General features: G+C 48.0%; 1 protein-coding gene across 1 annotated transcript in view; it reads left to right on the forward strand.

The window, feature by feature from the left end:
* Positions 1-647: 647 nt before the first annotated feature.
* NAT8L (N-acetyltransferase 8 like) overlaps positions 648-16948 on the forward strand; it is a 36824-nt gene continuing 20523 nt past the window's right edge. Inside the window, exons 1-2 of the mRNA XM_074821954.1 lie at positions 648-1251; positions 2706-2870. Of these exons, the coding sequence (XP_074678055.1) occupies positions 918-1251; positions 2706-2870 (499 nt within the window). The 5' untranslated portion in view covers positions 648-917. The remainder of the gene's footprint in view (positions 1252-2705; positions 2871-16948) is intronic.

Raw genomic sequence — 16948 nt, forward strand, 5'->3', positions numbered from 1 at the left:
AGGCGGCGGGGCCGGCCGCCCTCCCCGCACCGTGCAACGGCGTGGGCGCGGGAAAAAAAGTTACCGGGGGGGGGGGGGGGTGTGGGAAGGGGATTTATTTGGACTCCAGAGGCGCTGGGGGCAGCGCGGCCGCACTCCCCGCCCCGAGCGTTCCCGCTCAGGGTGGCTGGGGCGGGGGAAGCCCGTCCGCGCCCCGCGGAGCGCCGCGCTGGGGCTGCGCAGGGACGCGCCGCCGCGGTGAATGACTCACCACGGAGCAGCCCACGCCGCAGCCCGCCGGGACGCGGTGCGGTGCGAGCGACGCCGGCCCCCCCCCCCCCCCCCCTCCCGAAACCGCGGCTCCGCGCCCCGCAGGCTCCCGCGGCGCTCCGCGCAGCGCCGCGCACCCGCAGCGACTGTTCCAGAAAGCTGCCGGGCGGATGGCGCCTTCGCTGTAAATGAATGAATAACACCCCCCACACCCCGCCATGCCGCGGTGTATGCGGGTAGAGATGTGCGAGCCCCCGGGAGGAAGCCGGGGTGCCACCGCCCCCCGCGTAGGGACGCGCCGTAGTAATTTGCAAGGGGCGGTGCAGGGATGGGGTAGGGGGGGGGCGTCCCGCCCCCCCGATCACATGGCGACCCCGCGCAGCCAATGCGGGGGGCTCTAGGACCCCGGGGACCCGCGGCCCCCCCCGCCCTATAAATGCCTCTCCAAAATGCAGCGGAGGTCCTTTCTCCCGTCCCGCCCGGCCGCGCCGCTCCGCGCCCCGCGCAGCCGCCGCCGCTGCCTGGCGGGTCTCCGTCCCTGCTCCGCGCCCCGCTCCTTCCCCCTCCCCTTTTCCTTTTTTTTTTTTTTTAATTTTAATTTTTAAATTTTTTTTTACATCCCCCCCTCCCCGTTTTTCTCCTCCGCCCCCTCCCCGCGGCCGGTTTGCATGCATTGTCTGTCTCCCAAGATGGTTTGTGAGACCAAGATTGTGGCGGAAGATCATGAATCAATCCCGGGATCCAAAAAAGACACGATCATTGTTTCTTCCTCCCAAATGTGGCCCTCTTTGGCGGGCTCCCCTTCCTCCCCCCCGCCTGCCCTCAGCTCCCCAAAAGAGGACCCCAGGCGCGATAATGTCTATATCCGTGAATTCCACCCCTCCGAGCAGGAGGTGGTGCGCCGCATATTTTACGAGGGTATCATGGAGCGGATCCCCAACACGGCGTTCAGGGGGCTGAAGCAGCAGCCCCTCACTCAGCTGCTCTACGGGCTGCTGGCGGGTGAGTATCCTCTCCCTTTTGGGGGAGAGGGTCGCAGGTTTTTGTTTGGTTCCCCCACCCCCTCCCCTTCCCCGGGTCTTCACAAAATGGTTGGAGAGGCGGGAGGAGCCGGGGACCCGCGGGCGCGCTGCGGCGGTGCGGCCGGGGGAGCGCCGCAGCATCGGGCGGTTGCGGGGCGGTGCGGAGCGGCCGCGGAGCCGCAGCGCTGCGGAGGGGGGGGGGGGGGGGCTGGGGAGGGGGGAGAGCCCGTGGGGAAAGCGGGGTGTGCGGCGGGGGGAGCCTTGCTCCGCTGGGGGATGCGCGACCCTGCGCGGGTTTAAGGGTGGGGAGCAGTGCGGTTTTAAGCGGGGGAGTCGCCGCGTAGGTTGCGCTGGGGTGAGGGTAGAGTCGTCCTTCTAGTTATTCTAGGCCGGGGAAGGGGGGGGGGATGCGTAGGGGGGTGCGGTGAAGGGGAGCGGTGCGCGCCTTGCACCGCGCACTGCACCGCCCCCGCGCAGCCCGGCGCGGGGGGGGGGGCCGCCGCGTGCCGGCGTTGCCTGGAGACGGCCGGGCCCGCCAGCGGAGCATCCCCCCCACTTACCCCCCCTCTTAGCACCCCCCCCGCAACAGGGCCGAGTCAGGGAGGGGGGGGTCACTTCTCGGAGTTACGTGCCCAAAATAGCGCCTGCAAGGTGCCCCCCTCTCCGTGCAAATATTGTGCCCCCTGTGCAATAATAATGTGTGGCCCGCTCCCCCCCCCCCCTCCTCCCCCCGCAAGCTTTGGGCAGGTTTCTCATGCCCTTGGTGGTTGCAGACAGGTTGCAGCCCCATGCCCCAGCAAGGGGGGAGGATGGGGCCCTCTGCTGGAGGGGCAACCCCCCTCCCCCCCAGCAGGCAGTTGGGTCTCAGCTGGCGGCTCTGGGAGGCAGGGGTGATGCCGGGGGCAGCCGCCATCTTGGGGGCATCCACAGAAGCCCCCCAGGCCTTCGGCAGCACCCCGCCATCGAGGCGAGCAGGGTGCCTTCCCTGGGAGTCGGTGCTTCCCGTGATGGAAATAGTAATGCCGCAGTGACAAACACATGTCTGCGGAGCGCCGTGCCCGCAGCGGGGCTTTTCCACCCCGGCCGCGTTTCGGCCTCGCTGGGAAAGCAAAGTGGGGCCTGGGGTGTGCCTGGCCCCCAGTGTCCCCCACCAGCCTCTCTGCGGGGGGGTTTGGTGGGTCTTGCCGTGGCAAGGCAGCATCCTCCCCACCGGCTCTCTCCAGGCACCCCATAAACTTCTCCGAGGTTATCTCGGCGTGATACACCATCATTTAACATGATAATCTCAAGAACGTGAATTGTGTGTGTGTACTGCAAATGTATATTTTGTCTGTGCTTGTTGTTTTTTTTTTTATAATGAGTTTGTATTCCGAAATCAACACTAAATTCTCTTTTCTGACAGGTATCGTTTATTTCTCTTCCTTATCTCCATAGTAATATGCTTTGTTGTGACCAAGTCCTTCCTGCTGACCTGCTGTTTGCCTATCTTTCTGATGGGCATGAGGTACTACTTCAGTAGAAAAGTTATCCTCCACTATCTCGATTGTGCGCTGCATACGGACATGTCCGATATTGAGCAATATTACATGAAACCGCCAGGTGAGTATGAATTCCCCGGAGAGAGCCTTCCCCCAGCCCTGCTTGGGGAACATGGCTGCTCCCTGCTGCTGGCGCTTTTTCCTCCTGTCAGCAGCACTGAGCAAGCTCATAAGTTGCCAGAATGCAGCTCTTTAGCCACAGCAGGCACAAAGCCATCTCTGGTTTTGTTTTGGTCTGGGGTTTTTTGGTGGTTTTCCCCCCCCCAGGATGTCTAGTCATCCAAGGCAGCCTCCATCCACTTCCCCCCGCCCCCCGAGCACAGCACTCCTGGGTCCCACGGCCAGTCCAGGGACCCCAGGGCGTGTGTGCTCGGGGACACTGAGGCTGGATGATGCAGGTTACTTACTGCAGGCTAGGTCTACCCCAGCCTTCTTGAGCTCAGTATTTCTTTGCTCCTTGCACTTGGTATTAGCTCTGAGAGTGGGAGGAGGGGGGAGATGAAAGGCCTTTTAGCCCAAATGCATAGAGGAACCCGTTTCAATTATTGTGGCCATTTTCTCATATTATTCAAGAAGAACGTTCCTTAATGCCAGTGTTTTGGAAGAGGCACAGATCAGGTATGTAAAAGGGTGCTGCCTGGGTTTGACATAATATGCGTTCATCCATTTGTTACATATATGCATGTAATTAAAAATATAGTACCTAATGATAATATTTGCTTGTTAAGCTGTAGAAGATCTCTTCTGTGATTATTTAAAAAGTCCCTTTAGAACTTGCCAGGTGCTATTTCCCTTTTTGTAGGCGTACATCCATGTTGAGGACCAGAGCAGGGGTATGTCTGGGCAGTCGCTTGGGGTTTGAGGTTTGCTTTTGGTGGTCACATTGTACTAGTGGTGAGCTGGAAGAGCAAGGCAATGCCAGTATTCCACCTTAGTTCCATCTTCTTGGGGTACCTACTCTGTTTTCCGTGTGACCATGATTTTGCTGTATCATTGCTGTTCCCCAGGTGTGATAAACCTCTTCCTGGGCGCTTTTAGAGGACTCATAGCCACAAACGTTCCTTCACTTCTAACATGCAGTTTTACCTTTTGCTAAAATGATGCTCCTTCTCTAAAAAAAAAAATCCCCAAATATCTTAGATGTGCTTGCTTTAGATTTCGTTTCCCGTCATAGTATGTATCTTGTACAGATCTTGTCCCATCTTACACACAGGTTGTGTTTCATTTACAGTGCTCATTTTTGTAAAAATTAAGTGATGTGTAACTTCTATTTAAAAAGCTCAATCTTCATTAAAGGTGTTGTCACAAAAATAAAAGGGCTCATAGCAAAACATTTCCGAACCTCTGTAGTCAGGTTCAAAAATGTATTATGCTTAAGAAAGTAGCAGGGGACTCCCAATAGAAGAGCAGCATGTAATATGGACTTAATAGGTGTTTGAGCTGCATTACTCATTAATGCTTGGGACTTGTATGGTCACAGTTCAGGGCATGGGTCAAAGTGACTGTATTTAGAACCCTAGCATATACAGAAAATAAAGGAAAGGGACTCGAAGAGTAAGGAATGCCCTTGATTTGCTTAGGGTCAGTAATGTAATCCGGTTCAGCTGTGTTGCCAACATGTCTTTGAAATGTTAGCATTGCTTCTATTTGGTACCTAAAAGGGCTGATTTCAATTTTAGAGCAAGTGTGTGGGCTTTAATTTTTGACAGAATTTAATCATGTGTAATTAGGCTTCTGCCGTGCCATAAAAAGCAGATTTATGGAATCGTTGGTGCTTGTTAAAGGTTCTTGATGATAGTGGTGTTAAGCAAGTTGGCTGGAGTTGTAATTAGGTAAAGGCCAATGAGGCTTTGGGGACTGGGAAGGAGAAGGGTATCTGCATGTCGGGACTGTCACCATCAGTGATGCCTGTCCATGTGCCGTAAAGCCGTGTGGTGCTATTTGGTGTGGCTGTGCACAAGGCATGAATCCAGTGGTTTGTTTCTGTTTCCCCCAAAAATACAGTTGCTGGATTTCTTCCCTGTAAGATAGCAATATAAATGCAGTCATCCTGAAAAAGCCTGGAGTTTTGTGCACTTTGGAGGCTCTCTGAACTGCATTGTCTGTCTAGACGTACAGAGAAAGGCAGCGATGTGCCGCGTTGGCGCTGCCCATCCTGCCAAAGGACAGAAAAATGACAATAAAACAACTTCCAAGTTTGTCTTTTATTTGGCTAGGTTACAAATTAGCACACAGGCAGAAATGATTGCAGTGGGAATGAGAAGGGCTCGTTTTCCTGTGTATTGCTCCAGCTGAGATACTAGTGAGAGCTTTCTCAGTGAGATGTTAGAGAAGAAATGGTCACAGCGAGGGTAATCGGGCACAGGAACAGGGGCCCAGAGAGGCTGGGGAGATGGTCAGAACTTGACTAGATGAGTTAAAAAAACCCAACCTGATGTAACTGCAGGTTGGCCTGGCTTTGGCTGGGAATACAACCAGGCAACTTCTTGCTCCCTCTATGGAGAATTCTTGTTTACCTGCTTGAATATATTTTTTTTTCCAACATGTAAAATGGAGGAAATGAACATTTCTGTGGTGGATTTATGAATTTTTGTTTCGTAGGGTGACGAATGTGAAGGTAGAACTCGGGATGTGGTCTTAAGGTCTCAGATCATGATGTTGGTTGTGACTTTGAGGTTTTGCTCTTGACATTCATGGTACCCAGGCAAAAAAACTTTTTAAGTGGGCTCTTTGTGGTACCCAGGGTTGGGGGGAGGCAAATAGTCTCTGGTAAGGCAGGCATCTACGGTGAGGGAATATTTTAACTGTTAAAAGGGGTCATTCTTGTTGGTTTTGCCAAAGCATCTGCAAAAACTACGGGTTAGTTTTAAAACTGAACCAAAAGGACACGGTTCGTAATGGGATACCGTAAGCACCCAGCTTAATGATTAACACTGAACAGTCACGTGAGTTACATCGTATTATGTTTTTTTTCTGCAGTTTTTCTGAATTGCTCACCTCCAAGTTAGTTATTGTTTTAAATATCCTTTGCTGGGTTTTGTATGAGCTGAAAAATATGGGCTGATGGTGATTTTGCAGAAGTTAAATAGCCAAAATTTAAATCTTTGTTTTCTCTTGCCCTCCTACACTTACGCCAAGGATCTGGCAGAACATTTGGGCCAGCACTTAACTTCGAGCTCATATGCAGCAGGGTGACTTGAAATTGCTGTTGATTTGAAAGGGATTGTTTGTGTTGAGTCCTCTGCAGGGGTCTTAAAACAGAAGGTTGAGTGGTTAAAACACCTTCCTGACCTCTTTGTAAACTTTCATTTTTCATTTTAAAATAGTACTTATTGGAATTTTCCTTTTTTTTTCTTTTTTCTTCTTCATAGGCTATGAAAAAAGGCACTGGGGTGATGGAAAAGGAAGGAGTTGGATAATGGGCTTAATTGTCAACCAGAGTAATTTAGGCTTTAGTAAACAAAAAAAAGGGAGGGATTAATTTTAAATAGAGCCCTGCCTCTTGCATTTCTCTATGCATAAGAGAAGCACAGCTGGAGTTTCTTTTATGGTCTGATGATTCTGACCACTAATCAATTTTACAGTGTCTCTCCAAGCTTCTGTCCCAGTTGGTTGTGTTGTATAGTTTTTGGAGTGGTTGGTGTGTTAGATTCTTGCGAGGCTGAGGTCTCTGCTGGAGAGCTGATGGAAACCGGGACTCCTTGCCTTCAATGCAAAACCGCTACTCTCCAAAACGAGCAGAGCCGGGCCTTTGGCTGATGAATTAGCATGTCTTTCTGCAGTGGTTTAAAGTGTTACCTCCTGCTGGTGGCTGTCCTGGCAGGATCTGTTGAGGGGTGTGCATGTGTCTTGTGGTGGTGCAAAGACCTGGTGGTGGTGGCAGCTGGCCTTTGACAGTGGTTTTGGGCACCGGTGAAGAGCTGGGTGGCTGCATTGCAATGCCCAGTGCCGCAGGGCAGGACTGACAGCACCAATGGGCAAACTGGAGAGCTGTGACTGCAGGACCTGGTGGAGTCTTGAAGGCATCTGCCTTGTCTAATGCAGCAGAGGAAGCTGAAGTGGTTGCTGCAGGAGATGTCGGGTCACATTAACCACACCATGCTGAGAGCTGTGGTTTTCGTCAGTGGCTGCACATCTGCAGCTCTTGCTCTTTGGGCAGGCAGGTGCCTCTGGTTGCATTGTGCTGAGAGGGGATGTGTGCCTCTGCTCTCCTGCCTCCATCCAGGGGAGAACAGAGCCTCCCGGTCCCGCTACCCTTTGTCCCCTGGTATGTGAGGGTGCAGATGAAGAGCCTGCACTGCCCTCCCAACCTCCCTGGGGGACAGGAGCCTAAGGAAGAGGGGCTACGGGGGGATGGCACATTAGGGTTCAATTCCTGCTGCTGTTGGGTGTCACATTCCTCAGCTGAGGCCAAAGGAGGGATGTCCCACCCTTCTTGGCAGAGGTTTTGAGATTACATCCTTTTGCCAGAAGGACACCAGTTGAGGTGGGATCACAGCTGAGTTGTAAGGAGGTGAAATCTGGTTTGCTGTGCTTTCCTTTTTGAGGTGTTCCTTGCCTTCAGTGAGATGTTTGTCTGGGTAAGCAGCAAGTATTTCAGCTGTGCTCTTGGATCGGGCCTGTTCGTGGTGGGTTTGATGCCGGAGGAACAGCTGATACCAGAGGAGTTGAACCTAGGTGTTTGCAAGGTCAGCAGCTGGATGTGAATCGTGTGGTTCCTGCTTAACTCTACGCAGCTGGTGCTGAGCCCCAGAGGGGCTGCAGGGTGAACAGCAGTGAGTTTTGAGGTGCAGGGAAAATACAGGGGCCACCGTGGGAGGAGATCCTCAGCCTGGGAGCTGTGGTTTCTCTGCCATGCCCAGACCCTTTGCAAGCCAGGCAGGGTTTCTCCCCACCACAGAGCCCCCGGGCGGAGAGGCTGCGTGGAGCCCAGTTCTTCCACATTCTGGGTAATGCTGAAGCTGCCAGATAAGCAGGAGCACTGCTGCCAAATGATAACATTGTTTGGAAAGAATAGAGCAGCCTTTGCTTTGCAAAGAAAGGGCTTAGTTACCTGACGCCAGGAGAGGGCTCAGAGCTGCTGCTTCGCAGTGGAGGAATGTGTTTTTGGAGAGCCCTGCCCCACTCACGGTGCCCAAGAGGCAGCAGGAATCTGAAGCATCCCTATCTTCAGCATTTCTTGCTGGCTTATGCAGTGCCCTGACCTCACGTATCTGCCAAACCTCTGAGCTAACTGTTGTGTATTGGGATTTTCATGCGTGCCTCTCCTCACGCACTGCATAGAGCGTTGAGGAGTCCGACGTGGGGCTTGGAGCTGGAAAACCAAGGGGAGAGGCTGTGTCCTTATCTCCATCTCAGTGTTTCCCGTCTCTGCTCCCCACTGCTGCTGGGAACTGAGGTCAGGTCTCAGCCTCAGGCCGTAGAGCATTTGTCCCATGAACATTTCTCGTGCTGGCATCTCTGAAATTCAATGAGGGTGCTTCAAGGGATGCAATCTCCATATCAGAGAGATCCTACAAGATTAGGATTAGAGACCTTGAATATATTTTATAGTGGGAAGTATTATGTCTGAAAGTATTTCCGAGGCTGTCCTCCTGCAAGAGGGATGGTCAGGAATGCTGCTGCTTTGCAATTCCCATTGTTGGTTTTGGGTTTCTACAATTTAGCAGCACTGGAACTATCTGATTTGGCCTTTATCATCTCCAGTGCAGAGTTTGTTGGGAAGCAATAGAAAAAAAAGCTCATGTTCTCAAGTGTTAGGGATGTTCTTTGTCCAGCATTAGTAATGGACTGAAATATTTTGGTTTTATTTGGATCATGTAGAATGTCTTTAAAGTTAGGTTACTTCTCCCAAAATCCACTTCTGATATGGCTTTCGCTCCATCATGCGTGACTGCTTTGTTTTGCTGTGGAGGAGCCTGGGCTTTTGCATCTGGAGGCAGCCCTGTCCTGCAGGTGCTTAGCATGGGCACAGTGAGCAAGGCACAGCGCTGCCAGGGCCAGCACTAGCCCGTGCTGGAGCTCCTAACCTCCACCCCACATTCCCAGAGCTGACCGAGGGCTTTCCCTGGTCCCAGCAGCAAGGGCAAGCTGGAGGCAGCTCTGCTGTGCCCCAGCCCAACCCTGCACCCCTGATAAGTGCTGGGTTGATCTGGAGGTGACACAGCTGGTGTCCCTCACAGTGCTGAGCCATGCGGGTCAGCTCGTCAGCTCTGCTCAACCCACTTGAGGGCCTGCAGGGTCTTTCTGCCCTGTAAAATCTTTATTATTTGGAGTTCTTTCCACTTTTGGGGGGTTCAGGTAGCACAGAGTAGAAGAGCAGTGCTGTCAGCCAAGGGCTGGCACATGGGAAAACTGAAGTTGTCTGATGAGTGGAGCAGCCTGTGGATTCAGGGCTATGTCATCCACACAAGTGGGATAAGCATCTTCATGTGCAAGCTGCTGCAGCCTTACCCCCCCTCCTATTTATTTATCACTGGAGTATGAACATATGCACAAACCCATTCCTCAGTGTTCATATCTGTAAGACAAAAATAGCTCTCCCTTCAGATCCACGAGCTTTGGCACGGTCCCATGTCAAAATTAGATGAAAATAAATTTTATAGTAAATTTTGCAGAGCAATATAACCTTTTTTTTCCCTTCATGTGTTCAAAAATTCTCTCTAAAGGTAGTCCCTAATTGATGTGACCATCAGTTAATGCAGCAGTATTTGAGTTGTAGCTATGACTGGGTGGATATGATGCTTCTGAACATAAGCTCTGTCTGCAGGTATTTAGAAACCCTAGTACATGCAAGTACTGTTCATTAACCTTCAATACAAGAAGGAATATGTTGTGTAAATTGAACATCAGTAGTTTTTTAGGCACAGTTAACTTCTCAAGACGAGCAAACACAAGCCATGCCGGGACTTATGAACATGAAGGGGGTAGGAACACCAGGTCTTCTGGGTTTTTTTCTGTCTTTGAGTAATTCCTTTTAATGTTTTCTCCAGTGTTGGATGTTTTCTGGCATGGTTGTGTGCAATTTCTCATGACTGACTTGAATAAACCTAAAAAGGACTACAGAATTTTCTCCACAAGTTTAAATGCAAATTAGTTGCTCTTATAAAGGGTTTTCAGTGGCTCTTCTTCCTTCTTTTACTTTCTTAGGCATGGCCAAGATTTAAAACAATTACCCAAAAGTCTGTTTCCAGTTAAGATTTTCATAATAGCCTAAATTTAGGCTCTGTGTCAGGTATCTAACTAGTAGCTTTGAACCCCTCTTGACACTGAATTTTGGATGTAGGAACATGAACTGAAAAATCTTATTCCCAAGCACATTATTATATCTTATTATCACAGAATCACAGAATTGTCTAGGTTGGAAAAGACCTTGAAGATCATCTAGTCCAACCATAAACCTAACACTGACGGTTCCCAACTACACCATATCTCAGTATTAGATTCAGTATTAGCCTCTTAAGATTATCCGAGTGTCTGTGGTCAGGTAGGTTCCTCCCAGTGTGCATGACCACAGGCCTGAATACTTTAGAAATTGTTGTTAGGCATTGCTCTCTATCTTAAGACTCTAAATATATTGAAAATGCAGTTTTTATGTAAAAGCCTAAATGCATGGCCTGATTTTCAAGAAGACCGAACATGCAAAATCTCTCAGAATTTCAGAGTGGATTTCTGAAATTCCTTCTGTAGGCTTAAATCTTTATTCAGGTGGGTTATATTTAATTAGCCAGGATGGGAATGGCTGGTGGGGCTTGGGATGGCCATGAGCCCCGTGTGGGCTCCAGGAGCTCGCAGCGTTGCTTACTGGTGTATTGCAGAGCACACACTTTTATTTTGGCAATGCAGTGCTGGGGATCTGTTACAAATAATAGCATGTCTGATGCTACTGCCTTCAAGACTAAAGCAAAAAGACAGACTTAGAGTGTTTTGCTGGTATCTGGTTCTGTAAGGAGCCGAGGGATGTATGGGCCTTTGTTGTTGCTTTGTGCATCAGCGAAACAGGGAACTTCAAAGTGTATTTTTAGATTCTTTTTTTTCTTTTGTTTTTTTTCCCCCTCTGTAGGAAGCTGAGGAATCATTTATTTTTCCTGACAGGTGGCTAATGAAAGCAGTCTTAAAGGGAATCCAAAGGTAACAGTGTGTCTTACCTGGTTTCTATTTGCAAATCTATTACTTGTAACCAAATAATAAGGTTTGGGATTTTTTTTTGGTTCTTTTGCTAAGGGCCAAGTGGAATCACCAAGAAGCCTCACACCTTTTATTAAGGGTGCTTCAAAAATTAGTTCATAGTGGTCTGGTTAGAGCCAGGTACAAGCTGTGGCTTTGAGCCATTCTTTTAAGTCATCTGTTGACCTGTTGGACCCCAGCAATCAATTAATATTTATGAAAGCATATACAGTATCATTTATTATTTTATATAACTGTTTGATGAGTATTTCTTTCAAGAACTGAATATTTTATTTCTTACAGGATAACTCTAAAATTTAGACCTGGGACTCCCACAGTTTAGTGCCAAGCTGTGATTCTCCTTTAAAATGGGATTCTGTGAGTGAAAGGAAACTTTTCAAAATAGGTAATGGGAAATACGTATTACAGGTGTATTTTTAAGTGGCTACATGAGGTGTTGCTATTTAAAACTGGGTTTGCAAGAGTGTAAACGCTAATAGAAAAACGCAATGCATTAGTCGCATGTTGGTGTGTACTGTTTGAAATTGTAACTTGCAAGTAATATTTGTCACTTAAAATTCGTGTGCTGCTTCTAGGATTTATCCAAGTGGCAAAACTGAAAACCAGAGGTTTTATGAGAAAATGATTTTTCAGTTCAGGAACTGGAAAATAAAAGGGGGGATCCAAATTAAGCTGATTTACTACTCCCTCTCTGTTTTTTTCACTGTGAAGAAGCGAAGATCTGCATTTAGTGGTGAATGTCATACTTTTTTTCAGCTTGAAACAAAATTGTCGGTTCTGTTACAGGCTTCCTTAAGAAGCAAAGGTCAGACCCAAGTATATATTTTAAAAATATTGATTATGGGAGAGCCATGGTACAGTTAATGTTTGTTACCTCCCAGGCATGTCCCTCTGTTCTTCTTTGCATAGCACTATTAAATCTGTACTGAGCCAGGGCTGGGATTGCCTGGATCCCAGGCCCTTTTTAAATTATATATTTAGGCATTTTATATCAACGTAGTAGTTGAAGAGGTGATGTTGAAGGGCACCATCTCCAAAGTTCCAGCAGCTGGGGCATCAGCAGTGATCCTGGGGAGGACTGAGCTGTGCACAGGTGTCTCAGCCAGCAGTGCTGGGGGATGAGCTGTGTGCAGGACTAGCGCCAGCCTGGCTTTCCTCTGTGTTTTCTTTCCCAGCTGAAGATCTTTGGTGAATTCAGCACAGATGTGTAAATTGTTTTGAATTGACAAAACCTGCATTTTTAAGTAAGCTACTTGCCTAGATTTATCCTCGATCACCAGTAATTGCTATACAAGCTGCTCCCACTCTCTCTTGCCAATGTGCTTGACTCCTGACTTGGAAACCAGCATCAGAGATGCAAGTTTATTTGCTTTTTACAGTTGCAGCTCTTGGTCTCTGCTGCTAATTGAAATGGGGGGTGATGGACCAGCTGTCCAGCCGTGAATGGCTCCTCAGTGCACCTCACATACAACAACCATTTCAACAGCTATCAGATAATGACATCTACTATTTGGAACCAATAGTGGTTCCTTGAATTATTTTTTTTTCCATTTTTTTCCTCTCTTCCTTCCCCTGCCACAGCAGTTCTGTATCCCACTTTTCCAGTCTTATGTCGAACTGCAACATTTGCATTTTTTTATACTTTGAATTCTGCTTGGCTCTCTTGTCCATCCCTGTGTTGAATTCTCCGGTGGGTTTGTCTGGTCTGGTTCTTGCTTCATTCATCTTTTCTGGCATTTCCCAAGAGTGGTGATCCCACACACAGTATTCCTCTTTGTATCTCTCTGATCTTTCCCTTCTTCCCATTACACTTTTGAATTTATGTCCCTCTGCTTAATTTCATTCTAAAAGTACTTTCTTCTCCTTCTTAGTTTGTTGTTCAGATATTTTGCATAGTGAGCGCATTTTTTTTTTGGTAGAATACTCAGAATAACAAAGATAAGAAAATAAATAGAAGTCAGCAGCACGAGGATATTGTGTCTGCTAAGCTGAAAACAGAGTGCGTCAGTGCACAAACCCACGTGTCGGTGATGGTGGGAAGAGAACATTTTGCCTAAAGGCAAATGAACTGCCAACAACAGAATTTCTTACACCTTCTTGAGAGCATCTGACCCACATCACTCCCAGATGTATCTCAGCATGGCCTATTGATCTTTTCTGCTATGATTTTTCCTATAAACACCATTCTTCCTATTTTAATAGGATATATAAAATCATTATTTGCAGTCAGAGAACAGAAAAAACCCCAAACATTTCCTTTGCTGAGATCAGGGGTTTTTGTTCTTTTTTTGGAGGTGCCAAATCTGTTCATCCTCCCTGGAACTAGATAACAGCATCAGAAACACTGTGTAACACTTCTAGTGGGAATCCAGGGAAGACCTAAATGTGTAGTCTTTCAATTTAAAATAATGTTAAATAGTCAAACTGCAAAGAGAAGCTTTTGAAAATAGCCTGGTTTGGAGCACCTGCCATTTGTAAGAGCTAAGCAATTTTAGAGACAGAGCAATAAAAGCTGGTGGTTATCCGGCTGCTGTCTGCTTAACAGCAGTGACAGTCTTGGTAAAGTCCTCGTTATTGGAATTACATCGTTAGAGGTAGGATTTCTTAAAAAAGAGAAAAAGCGAGGGTGGGGAGAGTTGCTGTACAAGAGGGATGCTAATGAGAGATTTTTTTAAAATCCAAACTGTTTAAAAGGGATATTTGTAAAACACCTTTTCAAGATTTTGCTGCCTGTAAAGTCAATTAGATTCACTTAATGGCTATGAAAATAAACATCTGGTGTGATTTCAGAACCTGCAAATGTCCAGAGGATAACATCAAGCTGTGCCTCTTGGGCAGCGATTTTCATTTGGGAATAAGCCATCATCAGGTTTTACGGGGCTTTTTTTTGAGCCATCAGTAGTCTGGAAAGCATCAAAGCATCTGCAAGGATTCTTGAGAAGTGGGAACATTTTTCATGGATAACTCAAACAGCTAAATAGAATTTCAGTGACATTCTTAAAAAAAAAACCAAAAACAAAAACCCCACAAAAAACCCCCACAGTCACTGAGACTGAACTCTGGGACAGTTTGGCTTAAAGATTCAGTGGAGCATTTGCTTTAACTTAGTCATAGGCTTAAATCCCTTGTCTCTTGTTTAGCGTATGCTGAGGGGCATCCTTCAGTAGAGGTCCAAGTGCTCTTTTGATATTTACAGGAGACCCGTGACATAAATGGGAAATGCAGTGATGGCATAAACCTTGAGTTTGCTGTGTGTGTGCTATCAGCTGCCTGCAAGATGAATTTATGATGTTTTAGGGAAAACTGGTGCCTCAGAAGGAGGAGTTGCAGCTGTGAACGTGCTCTTAGTTATACTCATTCTGCCCTGTCTTAGCACCAGGTATGGTGGTTTAGTGTTATTTAGTGTTGACTTTGTAGTTGGGAAAATCCAGTGGATCCTCAAAATACTGCATTTCTACCTAGGTTTGTGTGGATTTGCATCTCTCCCGGCTCTGGTTGCTGTAGGTGCTGTTCTTGTAAGTTGATCCCCTTTCTGCAGATACTTGGTGAATGAGCATGCCACAAGTTGATGGTACATGACATGAAAGTATCTGCTTTCACTAGCCCTGAGCAGACTGCCCTTCATTTCCCACGTGTCTCCCTGATGGAGTGAGACATGGTCCGTTACCTACTCACTCCATTGATTTATTTTTCAAATCTTTCAAATCCCTGGCTCTCATGACTGGTATTGAGGCTGAGGCTCAAAGGAACCCCACTCACATGAATGTGGGGGGTAAAGTGGTGATAGATGGTCATCACAGGAGATCTGGGAATAACCAGATTAGGATTTTGTAGGGACTTTTTGGTCTGATTGGTCTGGCATGGTAGTCTGAACACGTGGTAAAGGTTTTTTTTTTTTAATTTTAGAGATGTAGAGATTTATACATGTAATTTTCATTTTCTGTTAATGCATCATCCACAACATGTCCATTGTCTGTGCCCAGCCCGACAGATGTTCCTGTATTTATGGATGTAGAATTTTCTTATGCTGCCACATTAAATGTGCTAGCTTCAGTCTGGAGTAGTGGAGTTCAGTAGAATTACACCCAATATGCATTGGCCTTGATGTACTGAAAGAGGGACGTAGAAACACATTGGTTTTAACAACAGTGAGCATCCAGTTGTGTGTTTTTCTGCACCGTAGCAGTGCTCTGGCTTTACACATGGCATTGCCACCGGTTTGTTGAGAATTAAAAATTGAAGCAATGTGTGCTGAGGGAGGCTCACACTGCTCGAGAAATCTTGCTGGGGTCTGCAGTGTGGTGGGTGGAAAGAGACAATACTGAGGCTTTGTAGAGGACTTTCATTACTTACCTGACAGAAGAAAGTGAAGTCTTGACCCAGTGTATGCTCTCCTTGCTGTGTAGGGCTTCAACAGAGTGTGAGCAGAGCCCTTTACATTAGCATACACAGGTGGAACACACCCGAGCAACCTTACACCAGGGCTTAGTTTGGCTGAGTTAGGTATAAATATAACAGCCTTCCAGGGATTAAATAGTAGCAGTAAAACTAGAAAAGTAAGAGGCCTGCAGGCAAGAAAGGTGCTAATTTACAGTGGGAGCCTGTGGTGGGATGATGGCCATGGGGAGGTGGTACCTGAAGGACAGTAGGTTGCCTTCACAGGCCTCTTCTGCTGGAAAAAAGCCTGTGTTTATTTTCAAGGAGAGTGCACCCATTGCAGTAGTGTCCCTGGGAGTCCTGGCTGTCACAATGGCCTGGTTGCTCAGAAGGGCTGAGGACCCCCCCACCATCTCAGGAGGGGCTTAGCATCTCCCACAGCCACGTTTTACAAGCACAGCAGGATGGGAACTCAGCGGTACCCCTGTCTGCTGATTCTACCTGACCACTGGAGTCACCACCCACTGTGTCGGCTGGTTGAGGGTTGGGTTGGAGGTGTGGGAAGGTGCAAACGCCAGGAGGTGCCTGCTGCTGTCAATGGGCCAGGTTCAGCCCCACAGCAGAATTGGTCTGGTCCCATGTGGTGAGGTGAGCACCTCCTTCTCTGCTCTTCCAGAAGAGGATGGGCTGGTTGGTATATTGTAGGGTAAGAGTCATTGCTGGAGGAAGACCTCCATGATGGTGTTAAAAGCACTTAAGGAATACTTAGAAAGTTTGCTTCCAGAGAGGTTTCCTAGTTACTTATTCATTTATTTATACGGGTCAGGAGTTGCATTTGCTACAAACTGAAGCATTAGTCCTGTTGCTACCTCTAGCCTTGGATGTCAGAAGTGCATGGCACATCCCCTTTCCAAGGGACAGGCCTTGTTTCTTGGCATGCTGCAGGTGGAAATTGCTTTTGTTTTCCATCACCGTCTGTGCCAGGATGTGTGTGTCTGCAGAGACACTGTGCTGCCTCGATGGCAGCAGGGCAGAGAGACTGTGGGTTTGGATGTTTGACCAAAACCTGATTGTCCTTACCAGCTTTATTATCATTTCAGTTCCCCTGTTATTTAGTCATCTACTCCTTACCCAGAGGTTAGGGCAATAGGTTTGACCCGTTGGTTTGGGGGGCTTATACTAACAGGATCGTCAGACAGGATTGGTCCCAGTGAGAAGTGCCCAAAGGAGCAGCTGGGGAGGGCAGAGGTAGTGAGCTGTGCTTCAGTGCCACCCTCACTCCTTGCTTCTTGAGCTCTTCCCAGTCCATTGCAGTGGATTTTGGGGGCTCATCTTGGTGTGGCAGATGGTGACTGTTTGCATGCTGTGATATGATGGGGTGGGTTGGTCCCAACTGATTCTAACTGGTGTCCTTGTTGGATGCGTGAGCTCTGGGAAGGGTATGTGTGCAGCAGTGTTTCAAGCTGCTGTGCTAGAAATAGGAAGAAATATTTATTGCTTGCAATAGACTCAGGGAGATCAAGCCATGTACCTTCTGACTTCAGCTGGTAGTTTGTACCAAATCTGTGCCCTGAA

The sequence above is a fragment of the Strix aluco genome, chromosome 4 (genome assembly GCF_031877795.1).
Source record: "Strix aluco isolate bStrAlu1 chromosome 4, bStrAlu1.hap1, whole genome shotgun sequence".
In the NCBI taxonomy this organism is placed as follows: Eukaryota; Metazoa; Chordata; class Aves; order Strigiformes; family Strigidae; genus Strix; species Strix aluco.